Below are 22,323 nucleotides of genomic sequence, written 5' to 3' on the forward strand. Positions count from 1 at the left end.
AAGTTCCCCACCTTTTAAATGGAGTTTCTTGTTTTATAATAATTTGTGATTTTATAATGGTGTATTGATTGTTTTTTGTGTTATTTTATTGCAATCTTGCTTGTTTTAATCCCTGTAAACCAGGGGTCAGCAAACTTTTTCAGCAGGGGGCTGGTCCACTGTCCCTCAGACCTTGTGGGGGCTGGACTATAAGGTTCATGTATGATTATATTGCAGCTCAAATCCAAGGCTGCAATCCTACACACACCCATTAAGACATTGGCTCTATTGCACAACCACTCCTTTAAAAATTGGTGGATGTTACTTCCAAGCACACCTTAATTCCAACTGCATCATATAATTTGGTGATGTAATTGTATGGATAGCTGCTTTGTTTGCTTATTTGCAAAGTAAAGCCTGATACTGATAACAGATTATAATGACTGCCTACCCAAGAAAATTTTACACCTCATATCTAAACTAGATAGAGTTCAGGGAATCACATGGCATGAGCGCTCTGTTACATAATTTATAATAGCCTTAAGCTGGGGAGAAGTACACATTTTAATAGTTTCAAAACATACAGTGGTTGCATAATGATAGGTTTTAAAAGAATGCAATCTTAATTTATAAGATAAAGCAGGTTGTTGCATCTAATGCTAGTCCTACTAAGAGTAGAAATTAATGGATATCAACGTTCTATTAATTTCAGTGGGATACAACCCAATGCATTTACTCACATGAGAGATGGTGGACTCTCCTTGGAGATTTTAGAGCAGAAATTGGATGACCATTTGACATGTCTGATTTCGCTGAGATTCCTGCATTGCAGGGGTTGGACTAGATGACACTTGGGGTTCCTTCCAACTATACAATTCTATGATGATGATGATGATATTTTATCTGTACCCCACCTTTTTCCCTGATAGGACTCAAGGTGGCTTAGAAATTAAAATAAGAACCACTAAAACACACAAAAGGCCCATAATGAAAACAACAACAACAACAATTAAACATTGATTATAAAAAAACTATTAAATCCATAACAATAATTGCAATAAAAACAACATGGTGCCAGCCCTTTCATTAAAAGCTGTCAGTTCCCCAAAGCCTATTGGAATGAGAAAGACTTCACCTGCTGACAGAAGGACAACATGGAGGGAATTAGTCTGGCTTCTCTAGGAAGGAAGTTCAAAGTGTGGCAGCTGCCACTGAGAAGGCACTCTCCACCACCTCTGCCAACTGTCCCCCTAACGGTGCAGGGACCAAGATAAGGGCATCTCCTGAAAAATCTCAAAATCCAGGCAGGTTCATATGAGGGAATACAGTCTTTCAGATAGCTTGGAGCTAAAGCTGTACAGTCATACCTCGGGTTACAGACGCTTCAGGTTGTGTTTTTTTGGGTTACGGACCGCCAAAACCCGGAAGTACCGGAACGGGTTACTTCTGGGTTTCGGTGGCTACGCGTGCGCAGAAGCGCTAAATCGCGCTTTGCGCATGCGCAGAAGCGTCAAATTGCAACCAGCGCATGCGCAGACGCGCCGGTGCGGGTTGCGAACGCTGTGGGTTGCAAACGTGCATCCCGCACGGATCATGTTCGCAACCCGAGCGTCCACTGTATAGGGCTTTAAAGTTCATATCCAGCACTTTGAGTTGCACTTGGAAACATAGCGGCAGCCAGTGGATCTGTTCTAGCAAGGGAATTGTCTGTTCCCCATAACCAGCCCTGGTCAACAATCTGGCTGCAGTTTTCTTTAGCTAGCTGAAGTTTCTGAACACTATTCAAAGGCAGCCCCAGGTAGAGCATGTTGCAGTAATTCAAAAGGGATGTAACTAAGGCGTGTTGTCACTGTGGCCAAATCAGACGTCTCAATTATTGATGACAGATACTGGTTTAGAACTGAGACAGCTTCCTTAGGTGGAAAGGAGAAATAGAGTATTGTAGAGTTGGAAGGAACTCCCAAGGGTCATATAGTCCAAGTCCCTGCAATCCAAGAATCGCAACTACAGCATCCATGACAGAGGGTGGGTGTCATCAACTTAACCCTGAAACTCTGGACAACCTCCTCCAGAGGTTTCATGTACATGTTAAATAGGATGGGGGACAGAATAGAACTTTGAGGGACCCTACAGGTCAACATCTAAGGCATCAAACAGGAGTTCTCCAGCACCACCTTCTGTGTTCGTCCCTCCAGGAAGGGACTGTAAAACAGTGCCTCCAAGTCCCATATCAGCAAGTCTGCCCAGAAGCATACCACCAAGGAAACCCACCAAGAGGTCCAGCAGAACCAACAGGGACAAACACACCATGTCTCATTCCTGGCATAAGTCATCCACCAGAACATCCAAAGCGGACAGACTAGTTCTCTTTGTGATATTTATCAAATCGTTCTAAGAGGGCTCTTAATATATTTCCTGGTCTCTTTTGGTATCTGTTTCGAATATTTTCAAGGGCAATCTTTGTCTGTTAAAGGAAAAGAAAAAGAAAAGACATGAAATTATATTCAATATTTGGAAGAACGGTATTCATAAGTAGCAATATCATTATAGTCGTACTTTGGATCCCGAATGCCTTGCGACTCAAACGTTTTGGGTCCTAAATGCCGCAAACCTGGAAATGAGTGTTCTGGTTTGCAAATATTCTTTGGAACCCAAACATCCAATGGGGCTCCCACGGCTTCCGCTTGAGTGCAGAAAGCTCCTGCAGCCAATCGGAAGCTGTACCTTGGTTGTCAAACGTTTTCAGAAGTCGAACGGACTTCCGGAACGAATTCCGTTCGACAGCCAAGGTATGACTGTAATGGAAAAGTAAGAATTTTTCTGCATAAGAACAAAAAATAAAATCACCTTAGGCTGCAGAAGCATCAGTGGTATCCAGTGAAGTTGGAGCAGACCCAATAAAAATTGATGGACTCTGAGTATTACTTAAATGCAATTGACTTCTGTAGTAATGAAGTACGTTTGTTCAGTGGGCACTATGCTGTGCAAACACACAAGTGTATATGCAACCCAATACAGTGGTACCTCGGGTTAAGAACTTAATTCAGTCTGGAGGTCCGTTCTTAACCTGAAACTGTTCTTAACCTGAGGTACCACTTTAGCTAATGGGGCCTCCTACTGCTGCTGTGCCGCCGCCGCACGATTTCTGTTCTCATCCTGAAGCTAAGTTCTTAACCCGAGGTACTATTTCTGGGTTAGCGGAGTCTGTAACCTGAAGCGTCTGTAACCTGAAGCATCTGTAACCCAAGGTACCACTGTATATATGTGTGCATTTGCCATACTTTACAGTGCAATGTCATTTTTCTTCTACAGGAGTGGGGATCCTCTAGCCTGCAGGCCAATCTTGGCCATGAGGGGGTCCGGTTTGCCCATGGGTGATGTCAGCTGACTGGCAAGGGTTCAATCCTGCTGGATGCCATCTCACCAACATGCTTTCTGCAGGGAATGAGCTGATGAAGCAGGCCCCTCCTCTTCACCCTGCAGGTCAACTTTGGCAGGTGGGCAAAACTCTTCCCCTATCAGTCACCTGCTGTCATCATCATGTAACCCTACCCACCTGTGCAAGTTGTCCCAATGGGTGGGGAAAGATAATGGATTTGCATATGAAATTGTTATTTGTAAAGCAGTCCTGAGGAGCACAATCTCTGTCTAAGCAGAAATGTAGCTAAAAGTTCTGTAATTACAGATTGTGGGTCCATTTAGTCAGTTATAGAACTCTTTGGGTTAGCTAGCTTTTGCTTAGTGTCAATAACTTAAATAAAAAAGAGAGGCTGAATGACAAACATGCATAAAATACGTAGAATGAATACCAGTTTTGGTCTTATATAAGCAGTAACTTCATATGCAGAAAATGATTCAAAACTGAATTGTGGTCTGCACAAGAAACCAATATATGTGGACAGTTTTTTGAGTGTAGAGGTAACTTACTTTTTCAGCCAGCTCCTTAGCAGTGATATCCGGATCATATGGGATGGGTTCTCCAATATATGTGCGGAATTTGACTGGAAACCCTCCATAAATGGGAAGGATAAATATCCGAGTCTTTTCATACAGCCACTTCAGTAGTGCTGCATTTGAAAGAGAAAAATATTTTGAGAGAGAAAGTGAGTCCCCACAGATGTGGAGATCTTTATGTATATAAGCCACTTTGCCAAACCACGCCTTAGCCCAAACATGCAGACTTCTCACTGCAGCTTTGATCTTTTAACTCAGTGTGTGGCATCAGCTAAACCGAGGTTTGGCTTAGCGAGCGGTCTGAGTCTGGGGTTGAGGATATGCCTTCTCCTTAACCAATATTTGTTATTGGCTACAGATTGTGATTAAGAAGGAGATCGCTTAACCACAGTCCTAGGTTCAGCTGGCACCCTAAGCCACACAGTATCTTAGGGGCCACATCACACAGAACTAAGCAAATACAACCTCTAAGCTCAGCTCTACCATTAGGCCAAGTAATGCAGTTGCACTTCCACCATTCTCATCCTCCTGAACCAGTGCCCTAACAATGGCAATGCTAGTGGTTGGGCTGAGCTGGCTGGCTGGTTGCTTCCTTCCAATGTGCCACTGGCAGTGCTATTGGAAACGGCTCCTGACTAAGCAAGCAATGCTAGTGGTTGGGCTGAGCTGGCTGGCTGGCTATCTTGCCTAGTTGCTTCCTTCCAATGTGCCACTGGCAGTGCTATTGGAAACGGCTCCTGACTAAGCATACACTCCAGCAAACGCTGTGCATGTATCGCCTTGCTCATGAAACACCTGCAGATGTCGCAGTGCAGCACTGTGAGTGGGCAGAATTCAGGCACCATGCAGAGCTGCAGATGAGCGTTGACAAGGGGTGGAGGATGCAGCTGTGTACACCTGCAGCCAGCCCAGGAACCTCTAAACTAAGTCACTTTGGGTTGCCCTGAGCAAGATAAAACTACCAACAAATTAAATAAATAATAATAAGCTACTCTGATGTCCTCAGGTGCAGTGGAGGACACACCAGGTAAGATTTGACTGACAGTCCAGTAGGGTTTTGAACAAGACCAAAGGGATGGAATCATAATCTTGCCTCTCGCTTCAGCTAGCAAAGTGCCTTGGGTCAGCCCTGGCAATCTCCACTGACCAAGAGCGATCCTGAATGCTTTTCATTGGTTGTTGTGTGTCAGCTGCTAGCTACCTCAGCTTACCACTGATTCATGATGGACAGCAAGCATTGTCCTAGGTGGTCTTTAGAGTGAACCTATTCAAACTCTACTTCCTAATGAAACTCAGAAGCAGCATACATCAGATATACATAGATTTCAGGAATGGGATATGTTGCCAATTCATGAGGACGATAAAGTACATTGCAGAAGTTACATTAAGGGTGACAATGATATATAGAAAGGAACATAAAAAGTGAAGCTCACATATTTTCCCATATGTTCTGTATCCTTCTCGAAGATTTTGTGTAAACATAGGAATGATGGGCTTTCAAAAAAGGAAAGGAAAGATAAAAACTAAACATTTTAACTGGCTTCTAGACTTTTAAAATTTTAAAATTATAAGACCCTCCCCAGCCCTGCTGGCCCAGAAAAAGTAGTCTCAACATATTTTTGACTGCAAGAAGCCCAGTTTTAGGCTTTGGCTTAGTAAGCAGTGATAAATCCATGAAAATAAGTGCTCAGAAACTGAACGGTTGGCAAAACTTTTTGGCAATAAGAACCACATATTGTGTATCTTAAAAAAAACCTGTCAACAAAATATTAAGTTTTTAAAAAACCCAGTACAACTTAATTGAACACTTTATCTTTGTAGTGGCAATAATGTGTTAAAGCCCAGCTGTAAAAACACTTTTTGCTACTATTTAGAAATGAATGGTGAACTCACTGCTCACTGGAAGCCAACCTTGTATTTCAGTCTCCATGTCTGTAAAATTTGTGCCATATTTCTTCAGTACAAGTGTGTTTTAATACCAACTGACTGCACGCAATCAACAATACTGTAGGCAATGTATAATTAGTACTACAAATAGTCTACTTACCACTTTGGCCTGTAAAGCCACTTGTGCAAAACCTGTACGTTTACCCCACACCAGGTTGTAGTTCTCATCACTAAAGTTTCCTTCTCTAAGTCCACCAGGTGCAATCCCCAATAAATGGCCCTTCTTCAGAAATTTCACACATTCATCTTTATTGCCTTTTAGGCAAAAAAATAATTCAAGAAGTGGTCTGACACCTGAAAAATACACCCAGAACAAATCACATTTTTATCAGTATTATTTATAGTATAGATAGATATTATACAGTTTCCAGTGATGTGGCCCCATTAAGACTGCTTGGCAGTCTTTCAAAGTAAGATAATTAGGATGTGTAGACTTTGTAGACATTTATTCCATTCTCTCAAGTTTTCTGAAAAGTCAAAACAGGGAAGGTATAGCCCTATGGTTGACAATCTTTCTGACGTATATTGTTTAACTGAAATATAAGTATGAGAGAGTAATACTCTGGTACATGCTACAATGCAAATGTATCCACCCGTTTCTTACAGTGTAATCCTATACAACTATACTCAGCACATGTAATGGGACATGTATCTAAATAAATGTTGTATGTGTCCAGAACAGCAAAGTTATAAATTGTTGCCTTACCAAGTCAAAATGCTACCAGCCACCACCGGGTCTAACATACTACAGTGGAACCTTGGTTCTTGAGCATCTTGGAAGCCAAATGATTTGGAACCTGAACGCCAAAAACCCGGAAGTGATTGCTTCCATTTTTGAACGTGCCTTGGAAGTCGAACGGCTTCCAAGGTAAGTTTCTCCATTTTCTCAATGGAATTTGCCAACCGCCCATTGCACCTTGGTTGTCGAACATTTCGGAAGTTGAATGGTCTTCCGGAATGTATTACATTCTACAACCAAGGTACCACTGTATTTGCGAATTAGAGTTGACTATTGTCTGCCCTAACAACACTTTATTGTATCCTTTCAGTGGAACCTCATACTTTGGATTTGGAAGTTTTCTAGGGCGGAAATGATATTACAGAGTCAACAGATACATATTCTTTATGACGCATCACAGTATTAGAGTCATTTTCAATATTCTAATTCTAAATATAAAGTAAAAGTATTTTACCTGGTAGTAGATACAACCCATTATCAGCTACACTGTAGATGTGTCTTCCAGTCAGTGTATATAATCTAGCTACAAAGAGCATATAATCCAAAACAAAAGCTCCATGATAATAAACAATTACCGCTGGTCCTTCTGGTATATGCTCTGTGCCAATAACTTCATAACCTGAAAAGAGCACAAAATGCAACAGATTACTATTGCTGTCATACATGTTACATAATGATTGGAGGAAAACAATTAGCAACTTGTCCCAGGGGATTTGTGGAGGAAAAATAGAGGCCACTAGCCACCTAGAAAAATGTTTCTGCCATCACACTTCTTCACTGCCTTTTGTTTCGAATCCTGCCACATCTCCAAAATGTCCACCAATTTTGCCACATGTGAATGATATTGCAAAATGGAGTTAAGTGGGGGTTTTGGTGCAGCTTTAAGAAGAACTGAGTTTTAGGATCAGATTATATGGCTCATCTTTTCATATGCTATGTTGTCCTGCAGCTCTTTCAATGTGATGGCCCCAGGTTTGTTACCTATAACACCTTTACTGAAAATCAGATTCCCTTCTTTCATGATATTCCCTAAAATGTTGAGGGCTGAGCGGCCTTGCAGCAGTCTGCCTGTGTGCTGAGATATTTGTCAAGGAAGCCCCCTTCCACCAGAAGAAGCTGAAGCAAATGGAAACTTCAGAGAGTACCTTTACTTGTGGAATACCCTTATCAGGAAGGTTCATCTGGCCCCCCGTTTATTGTAATTTAATCACAGGTATGGACTTATTCATTTTGTCAGGCTTATAAAAACCATTTCAAGCTGAGGTTTCTTTTTCTGCTGATGATATTGACCCCAGAGTTCCTGGTTGCACAGTGGCAATATTCATGCTCTTGCTTCAGAGCTTAATCCTGAAGTTCAGTTTTCTGAAGTGAAGTGGTTTATAGCATTCAGTGGTTACTTGTGCCTGTTTGAACTGCTAAGGCAGAAGGCAGAGAGTTCAAGAGTGCCCCTATGCTCCATGGTAACGCTGGGGCTAAGAAAGAAGAAGCTGGCAGCTTGTGCCACCCTCTGGACTAGATATAAGTAAGAAGGTAGGAAAATGTGGGCTGGCTGATGGCATACTGGAGGCCCCTCGACTGTCCTCGGGTCCAGTATTGGACCACTTTGACCGGATATCTCCAGCTGATGTGGACAGATTCCTCCAAGCTGGAAAGCCCACCACCTGTCCTCTTGACCCGTGCCCGTCATGGCTAATTAGAGCGTGTCCAGACGAGGTGCGGGCCCCCCTGGGGGATATCATCAATTTGTCCCTTGGCACCGGGATATTCCCAGGGGAACTAAAGGAGGCGGTGGTGCGTCCGCTCTTAAAGAAAACATCATTAGATCCCTTAGATCTATCCAATTACCGCCCGGTCTCAAATCTTCCATTCCTGGGTAAGGTGATTGAGAGAGCGGTTGCTGAACAGCTCGGTAGGTTTCTGGATGAAACATCTGCTCTGGATCCATTCCAGTCCGGCTTCCGCGCTGGGCATGGGACCGAGACGGCTCTGGTCGCCCTAACAGATGATCTCCGCAGGCAGCTGGATCAAGGCGGGTCGGGGCTGCTGATTCTTCTTGATCTGTCAGCAGCCTTTGACATGGTCGATCACGAACTCCTGGACCACCGCCTTGCCGACATGGGGATCCAGGGCACAGTCCTTCAATGGCTGCACTCGTTTCTCTCTGGTCGGGGACAGAGGGTGGCGTTTGGGGGGGAATTGTCATCGCGTCACTCCTTGGTGTGTGGAGTGCCTCAGGGTGCGATTCTCTCCCCAATGCTTTTTAACATCTTTATGCGCCCCCTCGCCCAGCTTGTCCGGAGTTTTGGGCTGGGTTGCCATCAGTATGCTGATGACACCCAACTCTATCTGTTGATGGATGGCCATCCTGACTCGGCCCCAGACACACTGACCAGATGTCTGGAAGCTGTGGCTGGATGGTTACGTGGGAGCCGGTTGAAGTTAAATCCTTCGAAGACAGAGGTCCTCTGGCTGGGGCGGGACGATATGGGATTGAGGTGGCAACTCCCATCTCTTGCGGGGGTGCAATTAGTGCCAGCACCGTCCGTTAAGAGTTTGGGTGTAATCTTCGATACCTCCCTCTCTATGGAGGCGCAGATTACAGCTATAACAAAGGCGGCATTTTTTCATCTCCGCCAAGCTAAGCAGTTGGCCCCTTATCTCTCTCGCCCTGATCTAGCCACTGTGATCCATGCGACGGTCACCTCCAGACTGGATTATTGTAACTCGCTCTACGTGGGGCTGCCCTTGAAACTGACCCAGAAACTCCAGCGGGTGCAGAATCCCGCGGCGAGACTCCTTATGGGGTCTTCGCTGCGAGATCACATTCATCCGGTACTATACCAGCTGCACTGGCTCCCGGTGGAGTACAGGATCAGGTTTAAGGTGCTGGTTTTAACCTTTAAAGCCCTATACGGCCTAGGACCCTCGTACCTACGGGACCGCCTCTCCTGGTATGCCCCACAGAGAAACCTACGGTCTGCAAATAACAACATCCTCAAGGTCCCAGGCCTCAGAGAGGTTAGGCTGGCCTCAACTAGAGCCAGGGCCTTCTCGGCTGCGGCTCCAATCTGGTGGAATGCTCTGTCACAAGAGACTAGGGCCCTGCGGGACCTGACATCTTTCCGCAGGGCCTGCAAGACAGAGTTGTTCCACCAGGCCTTTGGTCAGGGCGCAGCCTGACTCCCTCCTCTGGCAACCTGCACAGAATTTTGCCTAATCGGTTGCCAACAATTTGATTTTAATTAATTTTATAATGAAATGTTTTTAGAATGTTTTTAGAATTTGACTGTTTGACTATTTGACTGTTGTTAGCTGCCCTGAGCCCGGCTTCGGCTGGGGAGGGCGGGATATAAATAAAATTTATTATTATTATTATTATTATTATTATTATTATTATTATTATTATTATTATTATTATACTGAGGCTGCTGGGACAGAGCCTCATTTGGTGTAAAGGACAAACCTGCACTGATAACATTGTCACTATTGTTATTTAAGGAAATACTTGCTTACCATGCCATATCTTTCCAATTATATCCAAAGCACTTGTAAGCCGCCTTCTTGGTGTGACCCATGCTTCAGTAGAAGTGTCTTGAACTATGTTATTCATTTTCTTGTAAATATAGAGAAGAAAGCTTAAAATGTACATCATGCAAAACATGGAGAGATATATTGCCTGTGACAGCATTAAAAGCATTAATAGCAGTCCGAAAATGTAACCCATGTAGCTTGCATTTTCTCCCAGGTATCCGAAACCAATCCAGTTTTTCAGCACGTGAGTAAACCAAGCCACATTTTCTTGCCCTGAAACATCTGGTGTGATAGCAATAATTTCATCCACTGTAATGAAATAAATAAAAACAAATGATTATTTTTACTCCAAAGTGATGTTGCTTCTTCACTTTTCTCGTAGAAAAAAACAGGAAGACAGTTTATCACTTTGAACTGTCATCCCACAGGCTGCATTAATTTTTACACAGAATTCTATGCTATTTAACCCTGTTCCCCTTCCGCAAAAAACCAAAACCAAAACACCTTTCTAAAATAATTTCATACAAAGTTGTTTATAGACAATAATATAAGTTAGCTGCTTTTAATTGTGGGCTAGAATGTACCTGAAATGCTTTCTGCTGCTCCAGAACCTGCTCAATTATAGCTGATCTTGACAGTCAAAACTGCAATGTATTTGCTGGGGGCGGTGGGGGGGAGCCCCCCCCCCATGATTGTACCAGAATACAAAGAGTCAAACGAGAAATGGCTCTTTCTGAAATTTAACAATCCAATGGCTTAAGCTGCAATCCTAAGCAGACATACTGGGGTATTAAGTTTCACTCTGTTCTGGAGTGATTTAACAACTTGCGAGTTGCTACATCGTTAAACTTCAAAGGATAAACTTGGGCAACAGCCCGGATTGGAAGATTGCAATGAAGTCAGGAAAAGCTGCGCTGGTAAATAGACAGTTGAAAAAACATATATTTACAAATAAAGCTGTATTCGGTGGATGAAAGGACATATGATTTTTTGACATGATTGGGAATCGCATAGCCAGGAATGGAGAACTTTAAAGCGTTAAGACCAGAAGGCGGAAAATATGAAAACAACGAGAAGAGGCAGGACTAAAGATTTGGAGACATGCTTCAGAGGTCCAGACTATGGGGAGCCCGGCAAAATTAATAATTACAATTTGGATTACAATTTGGTCCTTTTTAAATTTCAGTTTCTTGTTTTTAATTGGATTATGATGTGGATATGTTGATTGGCTGTTTTTATAGGAAAATCAATAAAAATGATTTTTAAAAAAAGTTTCACTCTGTCCCATGAGCCTTATTTGCAAATAAAGACACAGTTTGGCTTATACTTTTAACGGTAAAATACCTTGTGAGATCTCACCAGTAATTGGCACCAATGCGGGTGGTAGTGGCAACAGTGGAGATGGGTAATGGAGTGGCCATGCTGGCAGTGGAGGCAGAAGGATAGGTGGTGCAGCAGAGCAGGGTGGCGTTTCCCACTTTGTCCTCAAGCAGCAAAGAAAAGGCTGCACCACCCTGCCCATTGTGTTCTGTGGCGTTAGTACAGAGCCCCCGGTCGTCTCACGAACTATTGACCCGTACACCACTAATCCACTGCCACCAACCAGGTCCTCCCTGGTAAAATCACTTCAGTCTCAGTCAGCTTTTCAATTCATAAAGGAGAGTATATTTTATTTCAGACTTAAAACAAAACTATTACAGCATTCCAAACAGTGTTCCTCTTTACTTTCTTAGCCTTATGTTTCTCTCTCTATTTCTGCTACCACCCCACACTCAAGGACAAACTGCCCTAACTGTCTCTCTATTACCAACTACCTTTCCCAACCAGCCAACCCACTCAAACCAACCAACTACCCACCCACAACTCCCAACAAACTAACCCAGACTCCTCCCAGAACTAGTTTTATAGACCCACTGACTCCACCCCCCTGGGTCCTGTCTGTGCAATCTATTTAACTATTTCCCCTCCAGCACTCTTTCATATATGGTAACATCACATGGTCTTGTAGTAATGTTAATGCATACTGGGAAATGATATATAATGCTTCTATATTACTATTATTATTATTAAATTAATTATCCACCCTAAAGCAGCAGGTCCCACAGCAGATTATAATAGTTTAAATGCCTCTTGGATTTGAGCCAAGTGAGAGCATTTACTTTTTGCTGTTGGAACCCGCAAGGTGTTTTGCATAGGCGAGCTGCAATTTTAACAGCAGACTACCTTGCAATGCTGGCATTATGCACTCTTTCCTGGGAGCTCACCTCCAAGAAAACTTGAAGAGGCTTGCACTCTCATTGTGTCTGATTGTGTCATACAGTTCTCCAACCAATGTATTCAAAAACGAATATATCAGGGGGAAATGTGGATAAAAATGAATATGTTAGTGAAAATAACACAAAAATTGCTTGCAAAAATGTGAACATTAGTCAAAACTACATACAAAAATGTACTGCTGCAGAAATGTGAAGAACTGAATATAGGATTGGAAAAATGAGAACCTGATAGAACTAAAATGGGCAGGTCCTTCCATCTGTAATTATGGGTTCATCTTATGTAGGCCTGAAGTAGCTTAGGAGAATTAGGCATAGATTTAATTGTGCCTAGGTTATTGGAAGCCAGTTCAGACTTCCAGTTCAGACCCATGACATTTTGATGCAACTCAGAGTATCCCTCTTAATGGATACCGAATAGCCTACCACTTCCATGAATCCTTTATCTTAGTCCCATAAACCTCAGCATGAAGAGAAATGAAGCTTAATGTGTTTAACTTCATTTGTCCACTTCAGTTCTCTTTCCCTCCCTCTACCCTTTCTTATTTCCAGAACTATTTCCAACAGTTATATCTTCCAGCTTACGTGATCATATAAAGTGCCAGGGACATAGATTGTGCCATGGAAATAATATCAGTCCAGCTCAAGTTTAGTCATATTATGCATTTTAGTCTGCTTTTTGACAAAAGTCCTCAAAGTGGATAGCTTTTACTGGAATAATGCCAGAATGTGGCGTTTGCCCACTCATTATGGAGATGTTGTACTTGGGGTGGGGGAGAGAGAAAGGGTTAATAGGCTGACCAATAAGAAAGCCCAGGGGTGGAGCCTAACTGTGTTTAAGGCTCAACACAGGGGTTTTGGCAGTTAGTTCGGTTGGTTCTTATGGGTGGGAGGCATAGGAGTCAGAGTGAGTTAGAGACAGAGGGGAGACAAAGAGAGTGAATTGGATTACAGTGTTTCAAAGTATTTAAAATTTGTTTGCGTTCACAATAAACTGGAATCTTTGTTAATAAGTTACAACCTGACTGAGTCTGAAACCTGGTTGGTGGCAGTGGAAGAGATAAGCCGCAGTGGTGCAGGGTCAATTGTCCATGGAACAACCGGGCCCTGTGCAAAAGCCACACAGAATAATGAAATCTGCAGACATATCCACAGGAAATACCCACTGATCAAGATCCCATCAAGGGAAAATCAATCACACTTGTTGCAATTTTCAAGTGGGATTCATTCACATACCAACAAATTCAGGTTGCACAATTAAACCTGATTTGACCCTGGAACATAATGAATCTTTCACTATTAGGCAGAGTCGACTATAAAAATAATTGCATTACCTAGAATGTTATTTTTGTTTCAATCAGTTCTGGTCATCGGCAAGGCAGATTGTTTCAACACATGGCAAAAATATATTTCTAAATATATTTGGCAAGGAAAAAAAATGAGAATAAAATATTGATAGATGCAAAAGAGAAAGGAGGTTTTCTCCCTGCCAGATATGAGACTATATTATGAAGCATCTTTGTTGGTTGAAGGAATGGATGACATTGGAGAATTCACATATTTTAAACTTAGAAGGTCATGATAATATTTTCAGTTGGCACCCTTATTTATGGTATGAAAAGGTGAAAGTATGTTAAGGATTTACAAATATACAGTAGTACCTCAGGTTAAGTACTTAATTCGTTCCAGAGGTTCATTCTTAACCTGAAACTGTTCTTAACCTGAAGCACCACTTTAGCTAATGGGACCTCCTGCTGCTGCCGAAGCACAATTTCTGTTCTCATCCTGAAGCAAAGTTCTTAACCCGAGGTACTCTTTCTGGGTTAGTGGAGTCTGTAACTTGAAGCGTCTGTAACCTGAAGCATATGTAAACCGAGGTATCACTGTAATTAGGAAAAATTTGTACAGAGTATGGAATAAATACAAAAATCTATTAGAGGCAAAAACACCACATTGGCTCTCACCATTAGAAGCCATAGTGGTAAATAAAAAGAATATGATAGAAGGTTGGACAACTTATAGAAATTTCTTAAAATAAGAGGGAGGGAAATATCAATTAAACGGATTTAAGGATTTATCAGGAAAATTAACAACATTGTGTCAGGGACTGGGCAGAGGAGGAATGGTGGAGACTGCCTCCCCAGCCTGACCTTTCCAGGGAGGAGGAAGAGGAAGACAATTTAGATTTACAAGAGGGGTTTGAGGAAGATCACAACTCAGAGGCAGATGAGGGAGAAAGTTGGGAAATAAAGGGAGAGGTGGAGGAGGAGGAAACAGTAGGGGGGCAACAGCTGATGGACACACTGTCTTTAGAAAACATTCCAGACCCCCCTATCTAAGAACCCAGCGAGCCTTGAAAGTAGGAGAGCAAAGAGCTCAAAGACAGAGGGCACGAAGCAGCACACATAGAAATGATGAATGAGGAAGTGGGAGAGACGGAGGGGTGTTTGGAAATTCACTCAGGACAATGCCATTATCAAGAGGTTGGGTTCTATAGCCTCTATCTGTAAGTAATGAATAAAAAGAGGATGATAAGAAACATTCCCTTGTCTTTGGATGTTCCTGGGCAACAAGCCAGGAGTTGCTGATCACTTCCTGATACACGGATACAATATCATCACAGACACTTAGACTTGATTTCATCGGAAGTTAGTGAAGATGGCGGCTGCCAGCAGCGAAAAGACCTTTGGATTGATTTGGCAGAAACACCAGAGCGTGAGGAGATGCCGCAAACTTTTAGAGGGGAATCCTAGACATATAATCCACACAGAAACACATCATTGCTTGTTTTAACTCACTTGTGGGAAAAACTCAGAGGCTGTGAAAGAAGGAAGGTTAACAACAGAAAGAATTAGAGGAACCATTGGAAGTGACTATGAAAAGCAGTAGAAGTATGAGATAGAACCCTCCGAACTTGAAGCAAGGGAAGTCCTATTAAAAATTTATAATTTGGCAGAATATTCAGATTATTTGATATGTATAATTTGGAATATTTAATGTGATTTGATTGGATGCTTAAAGTGGGAAATTGAATAAAAATGATTTTTTTTTTAAAAAAAAAGCTTACTGGGAAATGATATATAATGAATTAAATAAGATGTTTAAAATAACATTTGTAAGAAAACCAGAAGTTTTCCTTTTGGGAATTATAGGGACAAAACTACCCAAACTGTATAGAAATTTATTCATGCATGCGACTACAGCAGCAAGAATGTTACTTGCCTAAAAATGGAAAGAAGAAGTTCCAATGAAAGAAAAACGGGTACAAAAATTTATGGAATAAGCAGAAATGGCAAAACTTAATAGAAAAATAAGAAATCAAGGTAACAAACTTTTTATAAAAGAATGGAAATGGTTTATTGAATATTTACAAACGGTAAACAGATTAGAACATTGGCAGGATTATTGCGATAACTTACAGTTTTATAAGAGTATATATTTAAAATAGATGAATATATTTGGAATATGCAGAGAATATACAAAATAAATTTAAGGAGCCACAGAAAGAGGGGGAAGGAAGTCGAGTTTCAAAATGTTAAAATGATTGTAAAATTATTGAAATATATAAAATTGAAAATCATAAAAAACGGATTTGACCCTCTTAAACAACAAACCCTCTTCCTCCCCAAATCAGATTTTATTTTGGGATACAGAAAGTGACAGGGAAGTGCCCTGGACATGTGGGAATGCAATTGCTTGACATAACATAATATAACCTCCCTGCAAACAAATCAGGATGAAGGCCCAATGAACAGGTCATCTGTAAATGCCCTCATACTTACTTGAAAATCTGACTGTCACTTGCCTACGTCTCACTTGGAAAGCAGCACCAATTCCTTCTGAACTTGTCACATTGGTTTTCTCACCTAACTGCTGCCCACATAGTGAGACTTCCTGCATGCAAGGGTGGAAATAACCCTGGTGGGGTGTGTCACCCCATTTCAGAACCACACCAGCTGAATTGGAGGTGTGAATGTACCTATTCTTTAAGCTAGCACAGCAACCTCAGGACACATTTTCTTACATGTCACTGCATTGTGAAATGATGGGTTACAGCAGTAGAAGACAGTGTGGTGGGGCACTGCTGCTCACCTGACCTTTGACTGGTCACATTCCTGCTGTTTAACCGGAGGTACAGGGGGAAGGGCAAGTTGGGAGTGAGGTCAGCATGGTATAAACATACAAAGCAGGAGCACTGGATTGGCTCCATCAATGTCTTTGAAACATACCCACCTTGCCAAAATCTTCCCTGCTCTACAGATAAGTAGCAGTGATGTGATGTACCAGAGGTCAGGTGAGAGGTGCTCCCCACAAAACTCTCAGTTACTGGGTTACAGAAAGTAAGACCCCCCTGCCCCTTGATTTGTATCTTTGCTTTATTAATAAGTCTTAACATTTATCCACTAAGTGCACCCTTCTAAACTGCCATGAGTGAACAGGAGAAGACATTAAGTAGATTTTAAATAGCTCCATTCATTTCAGCCACTCTGGGGGGCTTCCAACAAAATATTAAAATACAGTAATGCATCAAACATTAAAAGCTTCGCTAAACAGGGCTGCCTTCAGATGTCTTCTAAAGGGCAAGCAGCACCCAAAATGCCTTCTGATCTGATCTGGAGGGCTGCTATAAAAGAATGCACATAAATCAACCTAATAAATTCATGGAAAAATGGATAATCTTTAGAATGCATTGAAACAAGAAGTAATGATTATGTTCAACATTATGCCACTTTCAATTTGTTGTAATGCTATCAGTATTTGTAGACTTGTATTTATTTACCTTATTTGTTAGAATCTGTTGTTTTCCTATCTTAATGATTTAAAAAACTAGGTGCATTAGTGCAGAAAAGTTAACATTGAATCTGGGTTAGTTATTTACACAAGACAGGTTTAGCAATTTCACTAGGTGTTGGGACAACTGAAATTATGGAATCTTAAATTAAGGAAGCCTTGTTCTAAGAATTTAGTAATAGAATCTGAGGCAGATGAAGAAAGAATTTATTGGGTCATACTCATCTTATCTCCTCCTCCCTTTCAAAATATCCACACCAAAAAGCATTATGGCTACAAATACCCAGCAAGGGGGATAGGGAGATTATATAGATATATAGCAGCAACCTTTCTAAAACATTTATCTTTTTCCTGGGATAGCTCCTTCTGAATGTGAAAAGCAAGAAGCATTGGATGTTTCCCTTCAGTTTGGGTCAAGTGGACTGCATCCAGGACTCTGAAACAGAGAGGGAAAGGAAAACAAAGGAGCCCTGAAGCTTTTACACAAGTAGAGACTGGTCTTACAGTCAGAAACTGAGTATTAGGTAGGGTCACCTTTAAATATAAACTGAAATGAATTTCTCATGCATCCCTGAAACACGGCTCATATCCAGTCTTCCTTTTGCACTGCGCTTTACAAGCATAGGTCTGTGCTTTCTGGGTCCGGGTCTGAATGGTTCCCCACCCCACCCACAGATTGTTGTTTGTCCCTCCCCCCAGTCACTGCTGAAGCAGCTGCTTCAATAGATTGCTTCCTAAAGTTGTTTCAACATCTCTCCTCACCATGATCCTTAATAGGTGTGTGTGTGTTACATTTTTATTTTCAATTTGCACAATTTTATTTTAGTGAAATAAAGCAGATGAGAGCTTTTTAAAAATGTAGACTCAGTGCAATTTTGCAATAACACCCCCACCCCAATGTAACAACTATGCTACTAACATTCCAAAGAATGGTCTGAAGGCACAAGGCCACTATTTGGTGGGACCAACATCCATCAAAGCATCACTGCGCACCTTAGGACACCACCACTTCAAAAGGGAAAGAAGTGGGCCAATCTCGGGGCCGCTAGGGGCGCCTTGGAAGATGGCCGACAATACCATCTCTCCGGCTCACACGAGGTAATTTAGGGGCTGATTATGGGAGTACATCAGCCTACTGTATTCTTCCCAGGGGATGGGAAGATGCAGCCTCGTCCGCGGTTGTCCATATATCACCCTCGAGTTTGAAAGAAGGAGGGGGTGGGGGCACTGGACAGAAAGCCCTTGATTGAGCTTTGGATCTCACTGACGCTGCTTCTAAGAGCGACGCTAGTTGCATTACTTAAGATTAACAATTGTATTTAAAAAGTAAATGCACATGTTTCGAGCCAAGGAAAGGGTATTTTAGCTGCTAATTAAGCCAGCCACTGAGAAGTCAAGAGTGACGGGAATGGACTGAACAGAAGATTACCTCTAAGAATCACAGCTATGTCGGTATGTTGAAACGGAACGGAAAGGGGGGGGGGAGCTTCTTCTTTTATTTACGATACTGCCTAACAACCCCTCCCCTAGAAGAACCATCACACGACTGACAGCAAGTGAGAATGGAAAATAGCTGTGTGGAATAAACTGTGTGGAAATAAAAATATTAATTAAAGGCTTTGCTTTTTGGAAGATATAGAAAGAAAATGAAAGGCTATCCGGTGACGCAGTCCTTAATCAGGATCCACCGTTATGAGACAGACTAAGTTGCGAGATTGATAGTCAGAGGGGGAGGTGAGCCACTGCTTTGTTATTATGTTTGGATCGTGTGTTTGAATTGGCAAACCCTCCACTGGAAAGACTGATTTATGGTGCAACTGGTCTGGGAAAATTAATGAGCAGACGCTTAGACTTTATTACATTGGAACAGACTAAAATGGTGCCTGCCGCCGAGCAGGACTGTTGGATCAGCGTGTTGTGATGTAAGGAGAGCCTTACAAAGTTCACACAGAAAAATAACAATGTTTGGTTTAGCTCGCCTGCGGAAACAACTCAGAGGTTATTAAGAAGAAAAATGATAACAACAAGAAGACTGGAAGATGGGATTTGTGAACATCAAAAGCAGCAGAAATATGAGATGACTGGACCCTTACTGAGCTCGAAACATGGGAACCCCCAACAAAATTTAAAATTTGGCAAAATATCCGGACTACATAATATGTATTAGTATAATTTGGAATAATTAATGTGATATAATTAGATTGTTAAATGGAAAACTTAATAAAAATTATTATTAAAAAAAAGAAGTGAGCCAACCTGACTGGAAGAATCAGCGACCAGAAAGAGGAGGAGTATCAAGAAGATTGGAAGAAATTCAAAGAATACTTAGCCAAATATTGTAACATAAGATAATTAGAAGATACTTTGAAGTATCAGATAGGTTTAGGATTAGAAGAAGAATGAATTGCAAAGCATTAAGGATTAGAATACCAAGAAAAGAGAAGAGGATTGTAAATTGAAGGAGTTATATTATTAGAAATATGATTTTGGAGAACTGTTAACAAGGTGATACAATGAAATTTAGTTAGGGGGGATTTGAGGAAGTCAGTTAACAATGAAAGTTAATTAAGGTTTTAGAAGCAATAAGGGTTTTTATTTTCTCTCTCTCTTTAGTATTGTAATGTGTTCTCTTTTGTGTGTTTTGTATGTTATTCTGTTATAAATGTGGAAAATTAAAAAAAATGGAAAAAAGAATCAAAAGGGAAAGAATTGTGCAGGACATTGAAATGTGCAAAGATTGAAATATCCTGCTCTCTGCGATCATCATCTGAGGACTTTCTTTGTGTGCCTCCTCCATGAGAGGTCCAGAGGGTAGCAACAGGAGAACGGGCCTTTTTAGCAGCAGCTCCCTGTTTGTGGAATGCTCACTCCAGGGAGGTTTATCTGGCACGTTCATTATGCATCTTTAGGTGTCATGCAAAAATGTTCCTCTTCAACCAGTGAACTGCTAGGTTGGCAGGAGAAGGGACCGAACAATGGGAGCTCACCTCTCGCGGGGATTCAAACCGCCGACCTTCTGATTGGCAAGCCCTAGGCTCTGTGGTTTAAAATCAGGGCACTTCCTGATTGTCATTATTTCCACAATGCAGAGTACTAACCACTATATGATCACGACTAGATTGTCATTATTTTCAGGTGTATCATGGGGCTGACAGGGAGAGCAGGTCAGAGAGGTAGACGCGAGGCTAACTTGCAGTTAGTTTCTTTATTAAGGAAATGAAACAGTACAAGGAAGCACATAAAGGCAAGTCCCCCCCCCCAAATAAGAGTCTATTAATTTTATTAAGTATTTGCTTCACCTGGATTTTGGTCATGATGGTGTAGGCTGCCCTGTACATGGGTGTATCCGGAGGGGGCAGGGGGGTAGCTGTCCCCCCAAATCCATTCAAATCAATACAAGTCAATACAAATGTAAGGTTCCGCCCCCCTAACAAAAGCTTGCCCCCCCAACAAAAATCCTGGCTGTGCCTATGCTCCTGTGTCTCTCAATGACTCGATTTTCAGCCTTCTAGTAAGAAAGCCTGTTCAGAACTGGTCCCTTGGCTGTGGAATGCCATTGTCAGAGAGGCACACCATGCAATTGCTGTAATATCTTTCTTGAGCAAGATAAATAGCTTTTTATTTTCTTAGACCTTTTAAACTATGTTTTACACTGGTTTTATACTGGTTCTACTACCCTGTAGATTTTATTCCTCTGTCCTCAGTTTTATAATGAATTATTGCTACTAAGTTCCCCACCTTTTAAATGGAGTTTCTTGTTTTATAATAATTTGTGATTTTATAATGGTGTATTGATTGTTTTTTGTGTTATTTTATTGCAATCTTGCTTGTTTTAATCCCTGTAAACCATGGGTCAGCAAACTTTTTCAGCAGGGGGCTGGTCCACTGTCCCTCAGACCTTGTGGGGGGCTGGACTATAAGGTTCATGTATGATTATATTGCAGCTCAAATCCAAGGCTGCAATCCTACACACACCCATTAAGACATTGGCTCAACTGCACAACCACTCCTTTAAAAATTGGTGGATGTTACTTCCAAGCACACCTTAATTCCAACTGCATCATATAAATTGGTGATGTAATTGTATGGATAGCTGCTTTGTTTGCTTATTTGCAAAGTAAAGCCTGATACTGATAACAGATTATAATGACTGCCTACCCAAGAAAATTTTACACCTCATATCTAAACTAGATAGAGTTCAGGGAATCACATGGCATGAGCGCTCTGTTGCATAATTTATAATAGCCTTAAGCTGGGGAGAAGTACACATTTTAATAGTTTCAAAACATACAGTGGTTGCATAATGATAGGTTTTAAAAGAATGCAATCTTAATTTATAAGATAAAGCAGGTTGTTGCATCTAATGCTAGTCCTACTAAGAGTAGAAATTAATGGATATCAACGTTCTATTAATTTCAGTGGGATACAACCCAATGCATTTACTCACATGAGAGATGGTGGACTCTCCTTGGAGATTTTAGAGCAGAAATTGGATGACCATTTGACATGTCTGATTTCGCTGAGATTCCTGCATTGCAGGGGTTGGACTAGATGACACTTGGGGTTCCTTCCAACTATACAATTCTATGATGATGATGATGATATTTTATCTGTACCCCACCTTTTTCCCTGATAGGACTCAAGGTGGCTTAGAAATTAAAATAAGAACCACTAAAACACACAAAAGGCCCATAATGAAAACAACAACAACAACAATTAAACATTGATTATAAAAAAACTATTAAATCCATAACAATAATTGCAATAAAAACAACATGGTGCCAGCCCTTTCATTAAAAGCTGTCAGTTCCCCAAAGCCTATTGGAATGAGAAAGACTTCACCTGCTGACAGAAGGACAACATGGAGGGAATTAGTCTGGCTTCTCTAGGAAGGAAGTTCAAAGTGTGGCAGCTGCCACTGAGAAGGCGCTCTCCACCACCTCTGCCAACTGTCCCCCTAACGGTGCAGGGACCAAGATAAGGGCATCTCCTGAAAAATCTCAAAATCCAGGCAGGTTCATATGAGGGAATACAGTCTTTCAGATAGCTTGGAGCTAAAGCTGTACAGTCATACCTCAGGTTACAGACGCTTCAGGTTGTGTTTTTTTG

General features: G+C 41.5%; 1 protein-coding gene across 1 annotated transcript; it reads right to left on the bottom strand.

The window, feature by feature from the left end:
- Nucleotides 1–1,553: 1,553 nt before the first annotated feature.
- On the bottom strand, nucleotides 1,554–10,618 carry LOC144328704 (DGAT1/2-independent enzyme synthesizing storage lipids-like). The gene is made up of 6 exons (XM_077933009.1): nucleotides 10,133–10,618; nucleotides 7,074–7,238; nucleotides 5,981–6,174; nucleotides 5,367–5,427; nucleotides 3,907–4,046; nucleotides 1,554–2,443 (listed from the first exon to the last, which is right to left on the bottom strand). Exons 1-6 carry the CDS (start codon nucleotides 10,341–10,343, stop codon nucleotides 2,339–2,341), a joined length of 876 nt encoding a protein of 291 aa, XP_077789135.1. The 5' UTR covers nucleotides 10,344–10,618; the 3' UTR covers nucleotides 1,554–2,338.
- Between the last annotated feature and the right edge of the window lie 11,705 nt (nucleotides 10,619–22,323).

The sequence above is a fragment of the Podarcis muralis genome, chromosome 8, assembly GCF_964188315.1.
Source record: "Podarcis muralis chromosome 8, rPodMur119.hap1.1, whole genome shotgun sequence".
NCBI classification, from domain to species: domain Eukaryota; kingdom Metazoa; phylum Chordata; class Lepidosauria; order Squamata; family Lacertidae; genus Podarcis; species Podarcis muralis.

Excerpts from the sequence above, each read along its gene's own strand:
- LOC144328704 (XM_077933009.1), bottom strand. The coding sequence starts at position 10,343 with ATGGGTTACATTTTCGGACTGCTATTAATGCTTTTAATGCTGTCACAG. Across the intron at positions 7,239-10,132 it reads AATTGGAAAGATATGGCATG|GTTATGAAGTTATTGGCACA; the intron begins GTAAGCAAGTAT and ends TGCTCTTTTCAG. Across the intron at positions 6,175-7,073 it reads TGGGTTGTATCTACTACCAG|GTGTCAGACCACTTCTTGAA; the intron begins GTAAAATACTTT and ends TGTATTTTTCAG.